Raw genomic sequence first — 21389 nt, forward strand, 5'->3', positions numbered from 1 at the left:
ATGACTAAGGTTCTGTTTAATCACTTATATAAAGATGTCATAGAGTGTTAATTTCTCCAAAGCATCTGGTCCGAGGACCTAGGCATGACTAAGGTTCTGTTTAAGCACTTATATAAAGTTGTCATAGAGTGTTAATTCCCCAGATGGTCCGAGGACCCAGGCATGATTAAGGTTCTGTTTAGGCATTTATATAAAGATGTCATAGAGTATTAATTTCTCCAAAGCATCTGGTCCGAGGACCCAAGCATGATTAAGGTTTTGTTTAATCACTTATATAAAGATGTCATAGAGTATTAATTTCTCCAAAGCATTTGGTTCGAGGACCCAGGCATGATTAAGGTTTTGTTTAAGCACTTATATAAGGATGTAATAGAGTGTTAATTTCCTCAAAGCATCTGCTCCGAGGACTCATGCATGACTAAGGTTTTGTTTAAGCACTTATATAAAGTTGTCATAGAATGTTAATTTCCCCAAAGCATCTGGTCCGAGGACCTAAGCATGACTAAGGTTTTGTTTAAGCACTTACATAAAGATGTTATAGAGTGTTAATTTCACCAAAGCATTTGGTCTGAGGACCCAGGCATGACTAAGGTTCTGTTTAATCATTTATATAAAGATGTTATAAAGTGTTAATTTTCCCAAAGCATCTGGGCTGAGGACCCGCATGACTAAGGTTCATTAAGCACTTATATAAAGAATAATAGTAAGGACAATGCCTATAAAATAAAAATGAACATATTGATAAAGGAAAATTTATTAATAATAATACATTTTCAAGTTGTTTACATTCTAAAGGCGTGGTATTACATGCTCATCTAAGTCTTTTAGAAAATACGCTCTTATACCAGCCACCGAGGTGATGCGATATGGTCATTCCCAATTGGGCCCTAGCTTTCCCCATGCTGGGTTCTTTACAGTACCTAGAACTTTTCTCAATACCAAGTCACCAGGCATTAATAGCCTCAGCTTTACTTTGGCATCATAATCTTGCTTGAGTTGTGTTGGTAGTATGCCAATTGAACCATTACATTTTCTCTTCTTTCTTCAATAAAGTCTAGGCTCTTTTCTAACAACTCATTGTTGCTGCTCGGATCGAATGAGCTGGTCCTTAACATTGGGAAGCCAGTTTCCAAAGGAATAACAGCCTCAGCCCCATAAGTCATTGAAAAAGGGGTCTCCCCGGTTGACCTGTGAGGCGTGGTTCGATATGTCCAGAGGACATGTGACAGCTCTTCCACCCACTTTCCCTTTGTATCATCCAGCCTCTTCTTGAGTCCATTAACTATGACCTTGTCCATAGTCTCGGCTTGTCCATTTCCTTCGGGATAGGCTAGGGTCATGCTTCGGCTACTTCTTCAGTCAACCTGACCTCTGTCTCCTCCACCCCACACTCATAGGCTACTTTCTTCGTGGCCATAGTAGCTTCCCTGGCCATTTGAGCTGCCTCTTTGGCTTTTTTCAGCTCAGCCTTCAGATTTAACACTTTTTGTTTCTCGATGGTTAGGTCTATATCGGTTAGATGGAGGCGTTGACGTTGGTCCTCAGCCTGGGCTTCAGCGTTTTTTAGACCAACCGCAACACTCGCATTTTCCCTCTCAGCGATGGTCAGCTTGTTGCCCAGCTCTTTTTGCTTCTCTTTCAGGGCTCCCAAAGCCTTCTCAACCTTGAAACGGGAGTGGGCCTCGGCCTTAACCTCGTCATGAGCATTCTTGACCCACTCCTCAACTACATAAATTTGTTGGGTAACTTGCATAAAAGTAGCAAAGGGGTTATAAAAATATATACATATATAAAGGTCTGTTGGAGCTCCTCGGATATGTTCGAGAAAAAAATATACTCTCAACTTTCCTCAGCTCGAAGTCAGCGGGGACCCCTCACCCCACGGTTGAGCACCTTATTCCACGTCTCAGCGTAATAGTCCCTGCATGCTTCGGCTACTTCCTCAGTCAACCTGACCTCTGTCTCCTCCACCCCACACTCATAGGCTACTTTCTCCATGGCCATAGTAGCTTCCCTGGCCATTTGAGCTGCCTCTTTGGCTTTTTTCAGCTCAGCCTTCAGATCTAACACTTTTTGTTTCTCGATGGCTAGGTCTATATCGGTTAGATGGAGGCACTGACGTTGGTCCTCGGCCTGGGCTTTAGCGTTTTTTAGACCAGCCGCAGCATTCACACGTTCCCTCTCAGCAATGGTCAACTTATTGCCCAGCTCTTTTTGCTTCTCTTTCAGGGCTCCCAAAGCCTTTTCAACCTTGAAACGGGAGTGGGCCTCGGCCTTAACCTCGTCATGAGCATTCCTGACCCACTCCTCAACTACATAAATTTGTTGAGTAACTTGCATAAAAGTAGCAAAGGGGTTAAAAAATATATACATATATGAATAAACTTGCAGTTTAGTGTTTAACGAAAAAGGATGTGATTGACTTACCATTGCAATGTCCCTCTTCAATGACATGAAGAGGTCCAATTGCCTGGTACGCCTAAAACCCTCCATGTCTCGAGGGAGGAGAAGAGGTTGCTCTAAAGCCTTGGTAAGGTAGGTGGTGTGCCCCATTTGAGACTCCCAAATCGTGGCATCCTAAGGAACAGGAGCGCCCTCCATCTAGCCAAGGGGCCCAAGTGCGCGGCCCTCGGCACACTTCAGCCTCGTCCCGGCTTACCACAGACTTGGCTCTCTTGTCCTTGGGGTCCTTGGCTTTCTTCTATTGTTTAGCCCCCTTTTAAGGAGCAACCTCGCCTTCCTCTAGGTCCTCTACTGGCCTTTTCTTCCTCAGATTCAGGTTAGCATGCAATCCGAGGTCAATAGGGGGCGGGGGAGGAGGAGGAAGATTAGGAGGAACTTGGGTCTTGGGGACTTCTTTTGAAGTTGATCCCTTGTTCCTATTTGCCAGCAGGCCCTTTAAGCTGTTCCTCAGTTTCAAGTCCATTTCTTCTTCTTCAACTTTTAAGCTAGTATCAACCCGAGCAACTATTAACCTCGGAGAATGCGCAGCAAAAAGTCTGTCAAAATCAGCCTTAGAGTCCGAGAGTTCTACTGGCCCTTCTGGCGCTTCACCTTCCTCGTTTAAGCAGAATTGGTCGATCTCGGCTTTAAAGGATGAGTGTGTAGAAGCTATCTCCTTTCTCGGAGTAGCTACCTCTTGTGGGATGCACTGATTGGTAAGCTCAACAGGCAGGAGGTCTTTTCGAGCCAAAAACCCTGGCTTAGATACGTCTATGCGTTCTAGTCTAGGGCTACCAGCCCTTATTGCTTGGCCTGCGTCCTGAAATATGCAAGACAGAGGCACGTAATCCAAAATTAGGTGAGCGGCTCGTAGCTACCCATCTTCGCTTATAAATATCTTCGACCTCAATAGGTAGTTGAAAGCCAGAACGTTGGTCAAATTGATCCTCAGAGCAACATGCCTTTTATCTACAAAACCATCCAAGAAGGAAATCACGGTCAAACCAATAAAAATTATCATCAGAAGAAGATGAAGTGTTAAAAGTGAAAGGGCTAAGCCCCTTGTCCAAAGGAACTGATCCTAGGATACCCCACTTGGCTCTCCTACCCAAGTTAGGTAGGGAAGATCGTCGTGCCACTACTAGGAGGCGACCAAATAGTCATCCTTCAAGCCCTTGTTGGACTTTGGAAGGCAGGATATCAACCTAACGACATCAAATCGGGACTTGAGGTAATATCCTGCTCTAGTAAGGGAATGGCACTCGTACATATGAACGACGTCATGCCATGTGAGCCCTAAGTTCATCTAATCGTTCAGATCATCTACACTCCTTAGGACTCTAAGTAGGTTAGGAACGCACTGATAGGGACACAACTTGTGATTGAGCAGGTAGTCCCTAGTTATCCTACCCATGGGAAGAGTCATTCCTCCCTCTATAAGGGCGATCATTGAAATGACAACTTCACCCTCCCATCTATCCGTGTATACTTGTTCCAGGGCGTAATATTGTAGGCCTACTGCTTATGGGATACGGTATTTGGCCCTAAAACCCTCCATACTGGCCGAAGAGTCTACTAAGTGCTTGAATCTACCCATCTAAACAAACGTAGATGACGCAAAAGAAGTTTTCTAAAAAAGAAAAAAAGCTGAGGAGGATGGCTAAGGAGAAAAAGAAATTTTGAAGAGATAAATACTTACAAAAGCAAGTGAGTGTATTAAATCTTGAACCTTTAGGAAGATCTTTTGGAAATTTCTTAAGGAAAAGAGTTAAGGAAACTCAAGAGTTTAGTGAGTTGGATTACTTGAAATCTCTGAAGAACTTGAAAATTTGTAAAGTAAAGGGAGAATGATCTCCCTCAAAGCTTTATATAGAGGGTGAAAATGAGTGGGAGTTATCCCACTCAAAATTCCAAGAGAAAGATCAGCCGTTGGATCTGTGCCTCACCGTTAGATCTAGGGAACAAGGCACTACCTAGAGTAATTAATAGCGCCTCGCAGACTTCAAAGCATCAGTAACAGTCATGGGACGTGTAAAACGGTAATTTCACACGTGTGAACCAAAGAAATAAATGGTATTGTCTCTTAAAAATCAAAATCCCACATTTTCTCCTTGGATGAGAGGGAAAAACCAGAGTTTTTAGGGGCTATTGTATGGATATGGGCCCAAAATCATATATTGGGCCTTGGGCTTTATCCGAGGACGTTGACAAGTTTGGAGAGGGATAAATAGTTATAAGGGATTCCAATTTAGAGTTTCATAAATAAGAAATGTGTGGAAGGCGATCCGAGGAGGAATTCCTCCTCGGGTATGATAGATATCGCTTAGATGTGTATTCCAACGATGAAAGTAACCTTCATAGAAGCTCCAGTGATAGGAACGTGCCTCATGAACATACGAGAAGGAAGGGTACCCAAAAATATTTTAAAAAAAACTGCTACCACCGCATTAAATGCATTGCAACTACTTTTCTGGCCGTATTTATGTGAAGAAGACCCCTGAATAGTGCTGCCTTGATTACCACGATTCACAGAAAGCCAAAGAGGGTGTCTGATGGGACGGGCACTTAAGTAAGGGCTCAAATGATCAACAAGTGTAGGATCAAGATGGTCCAAGGGGAGCTATATAATGTAAGAGACCCTCCATGAGGAAGGGATTGGAAAAATAGAGAAAGAATACTATAGAAATCAAAGTTATACATGTAATCAGTTTAATTGATTTATATAGAGATTTACCTCCTCGGACAGGGAAATTCAGTCAGTTCTATGTGTTGGAAAAGTAAATGTACGCAGTGAAAAAATAACGGATCTACTTCATTCACAATTGATAACATGTACTATGTAAGTTTCAGAATATAGAACAAGAAAGTGTACCTTGGTGCAGTGAATTTCAAAACCAAAGATCAGAAGTTCTCGAGAACACTTTCAATCTTCACTCCAATTTCAATAACTTCCAAGATGTGTGGTCTCTCAATTGGTTATATGTGTACGTACTAGAGAGAATGAGAGAGTGTCCAACATTCACACACAAACCGTTTCATACACTTACTTAATTCTGTATGTTTCTCTCCTTATAACTAATTATCTAATTGGGTTGGCCTTTTGAGCCTTTCCAATTGGGTTTTAATATGTGGTTTGGAGTGGGACCAAAAGGGAACAAATAAGACACTAGCTCCAATGGGCCTTGGGCTTTTTTGTCAACTCTTGACAAGTTCAAAGTTACCATTAATTATATTTAATATCACTATATAAATATAATTGCACTCTAGGCCTTATTAATAAATTATATCCCAAGACTTTATTGTACATGCAACCCTTTCATAAAATATTCGTAGTAACACAAAGTCATGAATGACAACTGCCACTTTGTAGATTACTACATCTTAATCCTTGAGTATCCTGTTTAATTCTTTTAAGTTATTCATCATATATATCCAATTTTATAAATATATACTTTAGTAATTTCTTACCAAAGTGGTTAGACCTAACTCTCTGAATAACAAATCCATTAAACTTATCTCAAGGGAATATTTTGTATCTCCTTTAAGAAACTATGAATTCCATCTTGAGAATATATGTTCCATCAACACTAAATGTGACTACCCAACATACTAAGGTTTTGACCATTACTTTAGATCTCACTCCTAATATATCAAAGCAACCTGCACTTCATGACCAGATTCATTATTCTCTCAGGATTAAGAGTTCATATAAATATAAGTCGTGAGATTTATTATTCATTGACAGTCGTTAGAAGAATAATAAATCTCATAGCGGTCCAGTTCAATATGTCTTAACTCTTAAAACATATCAACATATCAACTAGAAGTCACCACTACCATGATCAAGACAAATCATCTTAGTTAATATGTTACAGTTTTCGCAGATGAAAAGCCCAATTTCATCACTGACTACGAACTAAATTCTGAGTTTACAAAGAACTTGTGATTTATATTTTCTGTGACTTTTCACATAAATCACATACTATACATCTCATGGACTATATGATAATATCCAAATATTCATGTTACCATTATTTCAGATAATAATAAAACAACTTTATTAATTACAATATTAAGTCATACATCATGTCATACATAATATAATACATAGCATCATATAATAGGATTTAAGGACACTGATCCTAACACTATGTTCCTTGTTCTTGCTTGATTATCTCCTGAATCCATACTAGTCATTTTCAAATTCCTTAGGGCCTAGTTCTTTAACTCACTCTCTACAAATTTGTTGTACTGGGCTCATTGGGCCAAGATCCCACACATTTTGGGCTTGGACTGTAAAATGTGACCTTACAATTACAATTTTTTGGGAAATTCTTAGGTGATTCAGGACAAGAAGGTTAGTAGCTAACATAAAACATAGTTGCTATTTCTCTATGATAGGCTCTATGATTGACACATGAAGCCCATTGATGCAAAGCATTTTGGAAGGTCCTTGTGCATCTCTATGGGGCACAAGTCTCAGGCATGTTAAGTCCTTATTATCCCTATGGTACAATTTGCCATTTGAAGGTAAAGGTGACAACCCTTTATTAGACTATTTCCCATAATAACTAGGCTAGAAACTAGGGGAAATTCTTAGCTAGTTGGGGACTACAAGGTCAGCATGCTGACCTTGTAGTCCCAACCAATAAGAAGAAGATAGATCAGCAAAATTGATGACATAAGCTTATTTGCCACATCACCCTACTCCAGCTTATTATTCTCTAACGTCCATCTAACTTGTTGAAAGCGAGAAAGTATATGCTGTTTCTGGATCTCCAACTCAGCATCCATCTGGTGTTTCTAAGCCCAATAATAAATTGACACATGTATTAAAAAAACAGCTCAGCATACTCAGGTCACTTAAAATAAAGAGACAAAAATGCCCCTAAAAATTTCAAAACCCCGCCATTAACAACACGCATTTCCTTTTTGGCAAAATAAAATTCTCTCTATCTCTGCTCTCTCTCCTCCAAACCTCCACAGTCGTTGCCTAGCATCGCTGCCGGAGCTATGTTGTCGAACATCACTAGTTCCAACAAGACAGGACTTTATTTTTTTTTTTTTTTTTTTTTTAATCCAATGTTTGATTATTTTTAATTTTAGTTCTTTTATAAATAAAATCAAATAAATACATGATAAATTGTAATTTGTGGAACATAAAAATGAGACAAAAAAGTTGTTTTTGCAATAGTATATATGAGCTGGTCCCCATATATATATATATATATAAATATTAAAGAGAAAAAAAGGTAGAGGGAGTCAACCCATTTAGCTTTCCTACTTGAATATGACTTTAGAAGTCTCCATATCAATTATGACAAGAATTTGACTTATAATTAGTTAAATTTAGCGTGTAGTGCACTGTGGAGACAATTTTAAAATAAGAGTTTTAACCATTAAACTAACCTAGTTGCCTAATCCATGAGCACCAAGTGGTCTAGGGGCCATTTAGTGGAGAAAGTATATGCTGTTTCTGGATCTCCAACTCAGCATCCATCTGGTGTTTCTAAGCCCAATAATAAATTGACACATGTATTAAAAAAACAGCTCAGCATACTCAGGTCACTTAAAATAAAGAGACAAAAATGCCCCTAAAAATTTCAAAACCCCGCCATTAACAACACGCATTTCCTTTTTGGCAAAATAAAATGCTCTCTATCTCTGCTCTCTCTCCTCCAAACCTCCACAGTCGTTGCCTAGCATCGCTGCCGGAGCTATGTTGTCGAACATCACTAGTTCCAACAAGACAGGACTTTGTATGGTTGAAACCCCCGAAATCGTCTCTCATTCTCGTTGCTTCCAATCCCCAACTCCGGAAGCTTTCTCGCTTCATCCAACACCTGATGTCACAAGAAGGTTTTCTTCTCTCTTTTTCTAGTTATTTGCTGTATTTTTCACATTTTTTTAATTTTTTTTCTTATCGAAAATAAAATGGTATCTTTTTATGATGTTGGATATGGCACCATAATCTCACCTTAGAAGGGTCTTATTTTTATAACCAAATCTTACTTGAAATGGTTCTGTTCTGTTATGGGATGAGAACACCTGATGTTGCAAGATCTGTATGATGATGGATTTGGTTTTGGTCTGTTGTGGGGTGAGATTTGGGTGTTTTTGTTTCGGGAAGAGATGATTCCGATGGCGTTGTTACTTGAATATAGTTCATATTGCCTTAGCTATAAGTAAGGAGGAATTTGGTCCATTTTACAATGCTTTGATTGTGTGTAATTTGTTGGCCAAGACCAACCTCCGTGGCCTTTTGGTTCATGCTCTAGTTAAGTCATGCATGTAACATGCTTGATAAATTGCCCCAATGATTGAGTTGAGTAAAAAACTTACTGTTATGCATTTTAAATTGCTGGCTACGGACATAAGTTAATCTATATCTTTTTTATTGTAGAGTATATCACAACTTACTTTCAATCTCCAATTATTTTCTTTGTAGCCTATAACCGAAATGAGTTTGTAATGTCATATCCCTCATGGAAAAGCAAAAGAAAAATGAAGTTGATTGAGAATATTTGCTGGCTGTTTTGGGAAGGAACACCACTCCTTTAGATGATAACATAGATGTGGCATATATATAATAATCATCACCACTTTAGCAATTTCTAATCAGGAAAGTAGTAATATAGTACATTTATTTTGCTCCTTTTATGGTTAAAGCTTAACCTTGGCAATGCCTAGTCAGCTTTGTCCAGTAATTTCCTTTTTTTCCTTCATCAAGGCACACGAGTATAGATAGCTAGCTAATCATAGGTGGAGACCACACAAGCAAATCCTGTTGTGAATGAGTTCATTAAATTCTAAGAAATAGAATATCTCTCACAACTAAAAGCAATGATTATTTAGTCGTGAGAAATACCACATTCAGATTCTAAATCAATTACTGTATATGACCAATTATGATGCATGTGAGTAGAGAATGAAATACCATGTAAAGTATGTGTTATGGTAAGAATGAGGAAAAATGTACTTACAAAGATGCCCAAAAATAAGCTTTTCTACCTTACACATCCTACTCCTACTGCAAACAGAGCTGGATGTGGACTAAAATTTTGGCTTTTCCATATCCAAGCTCAAGCCTAACACGTAGGTGCTACAGTTATGTTTAGTATACATTATAATTTTGTTAATATGATGGCGATGTTTGATTAGTATATATCTTATAGATTATATTTTTATGTTTCTTTGAACCATGTTAGAGAACTGCTGTTATGTTTCCTTGGATAGTTTAAATTCTACCCCATTGAATAGTTAGAGAATTGAGGTGATGCAGTCTCTTATTATTTGAGTCCCATAAGATAAATAATATGTGCTATAGGAATGAGAATTTTTATTGCCTAGGCATTACTTGGGTTTTGAGTTTTGGTAAGTTATTGGTACTGTAGAAATATCTGTTTATCTTTTTTAAACTAGAGTGATGGTCTTGATGATCAGTTACATAGTTAAATAGTAATTTGAGTTCAATTTTTTAAGTTCTATTGATTATAATGTGTTACCTGTTGGTTTGTTGGTTGTAGGGAAAGAAAGTTCCAAGCTTCACCAGGAAGAGAATTGGGAGGTCTGAATTAGGGAGGGCATTCTTTGTTGGTCTAAACAGAATAATATGCTAACTACAAGAAAGTCAAGAATGCATGCAATAAAGTTGATCAAGACAAGTTAGTTGTACACCACAAGGAGAAGAAAAAGTTGAGGATTGCATTGTTGTTATAGTGGATTGCATTTGTAATTATTGTGACTCCTATGATTTGGTGCAATGGGGCTAGAGTGGAGTACAAAAAGATTTTGCCAAAATTTAGCTAATTTGGATCAAATGTATCACCATTTTAATGTTATTGTTATGATTTGTAATGTACTTTGTCATCCATCTAATGGATTGTCTGTTTTGAAAGATTAAAATAAATAAATAAATAAACATGGCACTTTGTTCCAAAAATCTCACATTGTACTTTTTGGAGAAATTAATAATATTGATTTATACAAGTATTCCAATTGTTGAGACAATGGCAGCATTTTCATCATAACCAGATGTAGCAGAAGCAAAGTGGGATCCAATTAGGATCTCCTACAAAGATTAAAGCTTATATGCGTGATTGAAAAGCCATTAACTTTAGCCACTAACTTGAGCCACATATCTGACACTGTACTCAGTCATCATTCATGATTTCTACACAACCATTATATCATTAATGCAACACATTGCTATCAAGGTCTACTATAAACTAATAAACTCATAACTGGAAAAAAAATTTCCAAGTAGTTTCGTGCCAAATTACAATGTAACTATAGCAAAGATGCTTATTCTAGGAAGTGAGCTTCCACAAATATAATAACAATTCCATAAACAAAAAAACAACTTGCATAATTTCATTCCATAATATCACCTCTAATGTTTTGGTGTAACCATCAATATATTTACCAAATTATCTAAGGTTTAACACACTTTTACAATTCTCCCTTGGAATAATAAAAAACAAATCCTCTTCTCCCCCACCTGTAAGAAAACAAAAAACAAAAAAAAAGCCCAGCACCTGCCATTCACTATATTATCAAAATAACAACAAAAAAAAAGTTTAGCACCAAAATATTGTCATTCACTATATCATTCCCTTAACTAGAACAATATAACACTTGCAACAATCTAGCATTGCAATTCCACCACCATGCACATATAGAAACTAATATATAAGAATAAAAAGTACTCTTGCATTAAAAACTTCTATCATCCGCATATAATTAGTCTTTAATTAGAAGTTACTCAAATATATACAAAATCTATCATGTTTGAGTAATTTCATTCGTTACAAAAGCTTTACAAAATGACAGCTATAATTAGTGTTTGGCTATGCAATCACTTGTCCAAATTTTCAGCTATGTTATCTATAAAATTTTCAAGTCAAATATACTATCTAAGAGGTTCCTCCACTGTGCAATAATGACCAAATGCTGTCCAAAAAACTGTCCAAAGATGCTGTCCATGAGCTGTGCAGTATATTGTCCAAAATACTATCCAAAAGAGTTTTTCTTCATACTTCATAAATTTTTAGTAGGGCCCTAAAAAAAAGAGAACAATATTAGAGGAAAAAAATAAACAAAAGCACGTATTAAAGCTTCTCCCCCTCTAACATAAAAAAGTTTAAGGTTATAGAATGTACTTGATTCAAGTGTGACATTGAGGTACTTTCTTGAAACATTGTTGTAGAGTTAATCATGGGATAAGCAACAAACATTTCCGGGGGAAAGAATGATGTTTGAACATCTTCAATATAAAAAACAAAAACAGTAACAAATGATTAAGCTCAACAAAAATAAGAAAAATAAAAATTGAAATACTAGTTTTGTACTTACCATGTACCATAGAAATAGCTTTTGAAGCTTGTGAAGTGGTTGTATCTTTCACTTTTCTTATGTTCCTTTTCTTCAAATGATTTTCTTGAAGCATTGTTGTAGAGCTAACCAAAGGATTAGCAATAGACATCTCCGGGGGAAGAAATGATGATTGAACATTTTCTTTAAAAAAAAAAAGAAGAAGAGAGAAAGTAAGAACATATAGTTAAACTCAACAAGCAAAAAATAAGAAAACGAAAGCTTGAGTACTAGTTTTGTACTTACCTTGTACCATAGAAATAGTTTTTGGAGCTTTTGAAGTGGTTGCATCTTTCACTTTCTTTTTTCTTTGCTTTTTTTCTAGTTGACTTTTTATTCTAAAATTGGTTATCCCTTTCTTTCTCACATGTGGCGGATCAAGGATTGGTCTCTTACCATCTAAGCAAAGTTGCACATCATCATCATGTATGAGATCTTGAGGACATTTTTTACCAACATTTTCCACCTTATTTGTATCTGCTGAACTCTTTTCAAGCTTGCATAATAGCTCACTTAGACTATCCATTGCTATTTTGGTTCCATGATCAGTCAATGCAGCCTTATCACAACATTTATACCACAAAAGACTTAAGTTGCTCATACGCAATACATGAGTCGATTTCTCATTTGATTTAAATGAATCAACAGAGCAACACAACCTTTTCTTGGCATCTTTTGTCCATCTACTTGATATATATTTGTCGGGTATATTATTCACATTATTCACAAGAAAAACCCTTAAAGCATGGCAACATAACAACCCCAAAGTCTCAAATAATTTGCAATCACAACAAATGCTTAATTCAGCCCGGTTAAAATGCACAATATAAATCCTTCTACTCTCCCCACTACTTAGTGAATATGTAAAGTTATTCTCACAATGATTAGTTTCAACACAATTCAATCCCATACCTGAATTAAACTCTTCTTCAAACATTCCAAACAAAGCAAGAGTATAAACTTTAGCAGCATGACTTAAAATGCCCCCATGCTTATGAACTTTTCCAGGTGCACCATTCTTACAACGAAAATCTTCATTTATTTCATCTTGTCGCATTTGTGCTGCCTTTTCCTCATAAAATTTAATAACTTCAATAAGAGACATAGATGTTTTCATAATTTGATGAAAAACACTGTTTGTACTCTCACTTCTTTGGGTATACTTCATCTTTGCAGAAAAGAAATCGAGATTGAAAGTTGGGCACCACTTTTCTCGAATTTGGTATAACCTGTCCAGCCATGTATTGTCCTTTAAATTATGCATCTCAATCATTTTGCTCCAAGTTGACTCAAACTCCATTTCATTTGAACACCCACCGTATAAGCAATGATTAAATCTTTGATTGAAATCTGGAACACCATAAATTCCAACAAGATTTTTTTGAGCATTTTTACTAATATGCCATAAACAAAGTCGATGACGAGACTCACTAAAAACCATATTAATAGCATTTGCCATCGCTTGGTCTTGATCTGTAAAAATAGATTTCGGTTGTCGACCTCCCATTGCAGTCAAAAAAGTCTCAAACAACCAAATAAACGACTGAGTTGTCTCGTCTGATAAAAAAGCACAGCCAAACAAAACATTGTTCCAATGATGATTGATTCCCACAAATGGTGCACAGATTAAGTTGTACTTATTGGTTCGATAAGTGGTGTCAAATATAAAAACATCCCCAAAAGAGTCATAATCTACTTTTGATCTACCATCTCTCCAAAAGAAATTTGCAATTCTATTATCTTGGTCTACTTGCACCGAATAAAAAAACATTGGATCTTCACTTTGCTTTTCTTTAAAATGATTAATAATACTTTGCCCATCACCAGCTTCCATAATTTCTTTTCTTTTTGTTTGCACAAAATTATGACAATCTCGCCTAGAGAACCCAACATTATTTGCACCACCAAGTTCTTTTGACAAAAATGAGTAAGACTTTGTTGCTTTTATACCCGAACTAACCATTGTGCTAATTATATTCCCATGAGCAAGTAGCACCTTCCTTCCTGATCTCAAGTTACATCTTTCTTCTGGAGTTGCAAATTCATGATTGTGTGTGTCATTAAAGTGTGAAACACTCCAAATATCATTTTTTACATCAAACCGAATCCTAGCACGACAACCCGTTCTTACATCTAAATTATGATACTTTTTAACATTAGAAGGGTCTTCAAACTCTTTAAAACCTTGTTTTGAACACACAAATTCCCGTTGCCGAATAACACCATTATACTCTCATTTAACCACTTTTCGAATGCTAAATCCCCTTTTTAAAGCATACTCATTATAAAGGTTATATGCTTCTTCTTCAGACCTCACTTGCATTCCAATTTTAATTTCATCACATTCACCCAAAGTTACATTTTCAAACTTTTCCCTTTTATCATTGTCCCCAACAGCAACAAAAGCATTATTTGAAAAATCCATGACTAGTCGAACCTAATCATGGAAAAAAAAGATATATTGAATGAACATTATGAAAAGATGAATATAAATATACATAAATCACCATAAAGTCATAAAAAAAAAAAGAATTGCTGCCAGCCACCCGCTGGTCCTCAGCCATAAACACATTGAAACTCAAGTGAGCTTTATACCAATTATCAAAATAACATAATTTTTCATAATAAATCAACCAAAGACTTAATCTAAGAAAATGACGAAAAGATAGATTAAATACCTCAGAGGAGACTCTTAGTACGAAAATATTTATTAAAATCAATTCCTTCAGCAAAAACAACAGAACAAAAGCATTGCATCCATCCCTACACCATGGAAAAAAAAAAAAAAAAAACTATTACAAGGAATGAAAAAAAATTGTGAAAATTCTAAGTAAGCCAACACATATTGCAAACTTAAATGCGTCTAAAAGAAATCATCTTTAACATGAATAGCTGAAAAAGAAAGAAAAAATCTAACAAATAAATAATACCTGAAAATAAAGCACAACCATCAAATACATTAAATCAACTAATAAACAAAGAAAGAAGCTTTATTTATCTATCTTAAAACTACATTATACTAACAACTTTTAATCTAATCCAAAAGAATAATTTTTTGAAAAAAAAAAAAAAAAAAAACCTTTTACTGTATTATTAGTGCATTCATCCTCACTGAAGCATTTTAGTAGACAGTACAAATTCTCTTTTTAAATAAGAAACAAGACACATGTATAAACAGAAAATTCAGAAAATAAAATGAAAAAGAGTGAGGAGAAACCTTCTTGCAAAGTCAGTGTTGAAAGCGGCGCGAAAACTTTAGGCGATTTCGTGCGTTTTCCAACGAGACCGATGATGATCGGCGATGCTAGGTAGCGGCTGTCAAGGTTTGGAGTTGATAGAGGGAAGATGGAGGTGCTGGTGACTGGTGTACTACAATGGTGCGAGAGAAACAGAGAGAGAGGGCGTTTTCCGACGAGACAAAGGTCGGTCTCGTCGGAACTGTTGATGACCGGTGATAATAGGCAGTGGCTGTCAAGGTTTTAAGTTGAGAAAGGGAAAATGGAGGTGCTAGTGAGTGGTGACTGATATGGTTCAGTGCTGCGAGAGAAACAGAGAGAGAGAGTGAGAGAGAAAGATGAAATTTGTTATTTTGGAGAAGGGGAAAAGGCAGAGACGCAGAATGGCGGGATAGGGGAAAATTAGAGGGCAAGTGTGTCTTTTTGCTTTATGTGACCTGAGTATGCTGAGCTATTTTTTTAATACATGTGTCAATTTATTATTGGGCTTAGAAACACCAGATGGATGCTGAGTTGGAGATCCAGAAACAGCATATACTTTCTCGTTGAAAGCAGATTCAAAATAGCAAATTCAAATTTAAGATGTGAATGGATGGGTATTGAAAATTTCTTATTTGAAATCCTTTTCAAAATTTATTTTACATATCGTGGGTCATTTCCCCAACGCCAAACAAAATGCTTTTTCTACTGAAGATGGGTCATTGTCTCTAACTTCTCACTCGACACTGCCCCGCTCACTGCTGCACGCCTCCTTCATGTTTCCTCCTTGTAATCCCTCACTTCCGGATCTGCATATTCAAATGCTTTGATGAGCAATCCAAACTTTTAAATCTGAGAGGTAGTTGTTCCTTTAACAAAGGATGAGAATGCTTGCTCCAAGATTCAAGCAATCACATATCCTTTCAAGCAAAAAATAGGGTGAGTCTACTTTCGCTTTCTTTTGGTAAGATGAAATTTCCGGATTTTCTAGCCGATGAAAATTTCTGCCATAAGCGTTCTTCATGATTTTTATTTTTTGCTTTCCTTTGATACCCATGTAGATCTTCTTCACGATTATGGTTATTCTATAATGGATGGTGTTTCTTGAATAATTTTTGTTTTGGGTATTTAGGAATTCATGGCCAATGGATATCAAAACTTATGTTCATTCCTTTTGTAATTCACGTGTTTGATAAAATGCCCAATGTAAAGACTTTGTCAATCTTTAAAGAATTTGGGTTTATACCTTTCATGAAATTTGTTTATTTCCATGAGAAAAGCTTAGTTCAATCATCAAGACTCATTCTTGGACATATCATCATGTGAACTCTTGAGTTTCATGAACAAGACATAAACATGTTACTTTGATTTGCAAGTCATTTTATTTTCTAGATTTGAGGTGCATTGCTATATGCACTAGAACAAGATTAGTGCTATTACCATGCTCTAATTTTTAATTTGCTTATGCACGAGCAGTGGCGTTTAGCCATATCATCAATTGAGGACCAGTTTTGTAAACTAATAAGAAATATATTTCATACTGACATGATTTTTAAGACTTATGAAACTTTTGCTTAATTCAGTTTTACTTTGTGCCCTGTTTGGCTACTAAGAAATTTAGGGAATATGAAAGAATCCAATCCCATGGAATGAATGTCAACAACAAAGCAAGGGAGAATCAAATTCCATGAAATGAAGTTAAGTGTGCATTATGGTTTGCCAACTTCAACAGTTATAGTGAAAATTTTGATAGGCAAAAATATTTTGAACTTCTTCTAGCTATTTTTATATTAGCTCTTATGCCTTGTTTGAAGTTTTAGTTATCCTTACTATGAACAAAATCTTATTTTCACAACTAAAGTTAATAATTGATAGGATAAATCATTCATGTTATTCCTTCTACGTTGCCTACTTTGCTATTAAGTTTCATTAAATAAGGATAGAAATTGCGAATAACTAGATTGATGAGCCTTTGTGTTAACAAATTAGTGTGCATTTTAATACACTTTTGAATACAGTTAATGATGCAATGGTGAATACTAGATAGATATTACCTTGAGGTGGTTATACAATAGATTTTCTTGATGAACAATAACATGATGATTCTTTGCAATGTTTTAGACAAACTTGGAACAAAGGGAGCCTTGGCTTGCCAAGGATGAAGATGAGGATGAGCAATAGGCCAAGGATGGGGATCAACAAGTAGAATGTGAAGGAGCTGTCATTATTGGCTTGGATGACAAGATGAGATGGATAAGTGATGAAGTTCCAAGATTGAAGTTTGGCTGGTCTCCTTAAACAATAGGATTCGTTAGTTAGAGATAGAAATTATTAATAACTTATTTCCTAAACTTTTGGAAGTGTAGAGGATAGGATTAGGTTGTTTGCTAGTTGGTTGTTATCAAGTTTATGTTAATAGTTGGTGCTTATCATAAGTTGTATTGCACATATGTTGTGCATTGAATGTTATTTAAAAGGAAAAAAAATTAATAAAGATGGAAGCAGAAAATTAACACTCAAATTCATGAGTGATTGAGGTCTAGTATCTTGAAGTTATTGAAGTTTTAGATTTGATATATGTTAACTTTTTTTTAGTTTGAAACGAGTAATGTGGTAGAAAGAATTTAAGTATTATGTTGTATTTTCCAATTTTGACACTGTAGCATCTTTGTTTATTTATACAAAACCATTACAAGTATGTATAGTACAAACCAAGAGAATGTAATAAAATGTAGTTATTCTTTTCATGATCTTTCAATTTCTATAATGATGTTTGTGACTTATCTTTTGAAATGTTATCAAGCCAATTATGGTAGTTTTAATTTCATAAGATGGTAAGAGACTGCATACATTTTTTTTTTCCATCAAAATCAGTAGAAAAGATATAATTGAATAATCAATTTAGTGACAAATGCGAATATCATTCTCAAATATTGGTCATGTCATAGAAGATATAAGAGTATAATTTGATTACAATGACAAAATAACAAAAGTTCTATTGACATATAGACTTATATTACAGGACTTATAATTTGATTACAAGGACAAGATAACAAAAGTGTGCTTCAAGATCAATTGCTTTGTCGATCTCAAATGGATAAATGCCACCCACTTTTGTCCAAAGGTTCTACCTATAACCATGCCGAGAATATTAAGCACTTGTACAGCCTTTTTTCGGTACAAGTTTAAACTCAACACTGCAAAAAGGCTTTGTATCTTTGACATCTTGTAATAGATGACCAAAGCTGTAAATATTGAATTTGGTTGAGTAGAATTGAATACACCAATAGCTAAACACATCCAATATTAAAATCCTATAAGTCAAGTTCTTGACTAACACAAGAGCACCTTCCAAGCCCTTGAATAGCTTCATTAGTTGGCTCACTCTATTGCTACAAAAGCAAAGGAATGGAAATAAGCAAAGCACAAAATAACAAACTTGAGCAAACCTAATATGCAAAACAATCAATCCTTAAAATTTGGTATCAAGATTTTGCAATTGAACATTAATTTCATTGAACCAAAAATAGTAATTGAGCACCAGTTTTAGAATGTCACTCCCCACCACACAAATTCAGAGCTAAAGTACAACAAACCAAGTAATGTGGCAAAAATTTCTTACAAATCCTGATACCAAACAAAGTAAAAATTATGATCAGTAGAACTATAGAAATGAAGTAAACACAAACATGACCAATGTATCTAAAAATTATGAAGCTGGCTTCTATGGCAATGACCCACTTCAAATGGTCTCATCAAAGAAAGATTCAAAAGGTGAAAATGAAATACACCCAACTAATGAACAAATACTTGCTTCTTCTTTTTCCCTCTAATCATTGTTGCAATAGCAGAAACATAAGATTACACAGGTCTCACGAAGATGAAATTTGGGTGTGGTATCAAAACAACCTATAAATGCCATAGCTTTTGGAAGTTATAATACCATAACATGCTTCAGAACTAGCCAAAAATACATTACTAGATTCTTGTATTGTTGCAAAGCACCTATTTAAAATTAAAGATTTGAGTGACTGTTCCACAGTTATAATTAATTTACATTTTCTCGAACAGCTTATATGCAAAATTATCAAACACATGAACACGTTTAAATAGGGAAAAATAGAGTAATGCCCTCACAAAGGCCCCATTCAAGGCAAAGCTCAGATTCACATATTGGTAATAGAAATAAAAATTAAAAAAAATTAACAATTCAACCAGGCCAAAGACATAAAATTTTAAGAACAAAAACAAGAACCAAAATGAAATTTTGAAACAAAAAGAACAAGAAACTGCAATTGAAATCCAATGCATTAGTTCTCAGATCTAGAAGGTTTAGACTGCCCAAATTCATACTCAAAGAAACAAAATGAAATAATGAGAGAGAAAAACATACTCTTCATAAAGATGAGGAAACGCGATGGAGTCCTGCAGCAATGAGCGAGGCAGTGTAAAGATCACCATCACTGTTGATTGGGAAGTTGGAGATGGTAAGTTCAAGTTTCGGAGAAAATGACCCTAGGATCCCAAGACACATTTCATATTCTTTAAAACAAATTTGAAAACTTTTTGGACGCTAAAAATTTTTCAGGGACCTGCTTATTCCCATCTTATATTTGAATTTGCTCTCAGCATTAACGGATTTAAATTTGACGTTAGAGTAAGTCACATGTGTATGGTTACGTGGCAGGAAAGCTTATGTCATCAATTTTAATGATCTGTCTTCTTTTTATTAGTTGGGACTACAAGGTCCGCATTTTGACCTTGTAATCCTAAACTAGCTAAGAATTTCCCAAAAACGGAACTAGACCCTTTATTTTTACTTTTGGGTATATTATGTAACTATTATGCTGTGATTAGTACAATTCCTAGATCAAAAGCAGTTTTGCCTTTTAATAGTAGGCAAATATTTCATTTTATAGGCTTCATTATCATTGTATTTTGACTATTTTCTCAAGTATCTAAGACCACTTCAAACCCAGCTCATCTTCATCATTATTTTTATTAATTAACTCAACCGTATTAGCTACAAAAGGTTTTTATTTTTATTTTGTGAGACAAGAACATTGACACGTATAGAGTGAACATCAAATTCAAATGAGCAAACAATATTAATGTGTCAATGTAAATTATGCTTACTTGTAAAATTAGGCAAGTGCAATAATAACAATTTGCAAAGATGCTGACCATTCTGCTATTTAATATTCACAAAAATAGTTAATAACAATATATTTTGTTGTTACATCTACTAAAGAGATGGTACCCGTGATTTGGTTTCCAAAAATAATAACTTTGGGAAAATTACAATTTCTTTGTTGAGATTTAGTATTGTTACAATTTATTCCACAAAATTTTAATCACTACATTTGACCCCTTAAAGTTTGGATTAAAATGTAACTTAGGAATTAGTCCAAATTAACATATTTTGCATTTTTTTAGACAAAACAAATTACTCATTTGTAGTTTGACCAATAATAATTTAGTCCCACATTTTTTTTTTCAATTGTTACATTTTGATTTCCAAAATTTGGATTAAAATAAAATCGTTACTTTGAACTGAATCCTAAATATTTCCTCTTAGTCCAAACTTTAAGGATAAAATATAACAATGAAAAATTTGTAATTGAATTGTGATAAGATAAACCCACCAAGGATAAATTATAATTGTCCTAAAGATTAAAATTATTTGTTAGAAGTTTCTCCTGTTTTGGTGTTGATAATAGAGCTCTAACATTCTTATAGTGCATGAATCTCTCCAATATATTTAATCCTTTACATACATTATTGTTGCCATTTCCACTTGGACATAGAAAAAGGCATATGCAATTGTTTGTTGTTAAATAGGGATAGTGACATGTCATAAGCGTTTGCCAAATTGTATAGCAACTCAGATTGGGTTCACTTTACTTCCTTTGGAGAATTTGTATCATTTTACTCATCGTATGATTTATATTCACACTCGGAGAATTTGTATCATTTTGCTTGTTGTATGATTTATATTCTCACTTGGAGAATTTGTATTATTTGTTGCTAAAAAGATTTCTTGATGCTATGTTGTTTTGGACCTTCTTAAGGCCATGTTGTTATCTACATTAAGTAGTACATGGGCTTGCCAAAATTTAGTTAAACAAGAATTTTAGAACAATTCATACATGAATAATAAGTTACCAATGGTCTAGGTGGGCCTTTGTCTTATGGGGCCAAAATTCTGATTGGACCAATTACTTTCTTGTAATCATAGTGCTTTACCTCTTTTATAATTCATCTAGTAGTACATACATTTTTGCATGAAACCTTACTAAGTGTAAGTTTTATAGACGATTATCAAAAAGAAAGAAATAAATGCGTTACCTTAGATGGCGA

The 21389-nt window shown here is 35.2% G+C and overlaps 1 protein-coding gene and 3 long non-coding RNA genes across 4 annotated transcripts; 2 read left to right on the plus strand and 2 right to left on the minus strand.

Moving 5' to 3' along the window:
- Window positions 1–8056: 8056 nt before the first annotated feature.
- Window positions 8057–10320, plus strand: LOC136066980 (uncharacterized). The gene is made up of 2 exons (XR_010628500.1): window positions 8057–8301; window positions 9969–10320. It is a non-coding gene; the product is annotated as an uncharacterized LOC136066980 (long non-coding RNA).
- Window positions 10321–12007: 1687 nt separating this feature from the next.
- Window positions 12008–13777, minus strand: LOC136066967 (protein FAR1-RELATED SEQUENCE 5-like). The gene has a single exon (XM_065772091.1). The coding sequence runs from the start codon at window positions 13775–13777 to the stop codon at window positions 12008–12010; it is 1770 nt and encodes a 589-aa protein (XP_065628163.1).
- Window positions 13778–15599: 1822 nt separating this feature from the next.
- Window positions 15600–17623, plus strand: LOC111992333 (uncharacterized). Its single transcript, XR_002880838.2, has 2 exons — window positions 15600–15993; window positions 17151–17623. It is a non-coding gene; the product is annotated as an uncharacterized LOC111992333 (long non-coding RNA).
- A 326-nt stretch (window positions 17624–17949) lies between these two features.
- Window positions 17950–19769, minus strand: LOC111992334 (uncharacterized). Its single transcript, XR_002880839.2, has 2 exons — window positions 19423–19769; window positions 17950–18421 (listed from the first exon to the last, which is right to left on the minus strand). It is a non-coding gene; the product is annotated as an uncharacterized LOC111992334 (long non-coding RNA).
- Between the last annotated feature and the right edge of the window lie 1620 nt (window positions 19770–21389).

The sequence above is a fragment of the Quercus suber genome, unplaced genomic scaffold, assembly GCF_002906115.3.
Source record: "Quercus suber isolate HL8 unplaced genomic scaffold, Cork oak 2.0 scaffold_53, whole genome shotgun sequence".
In the NCBI taxonomy this organism is placed as follows: Eukaryota; Viridiplantae; Streptophyta; class Magnoliopsida; order Fagales; family Fagaceae; genus Quercus; species Quercus suber.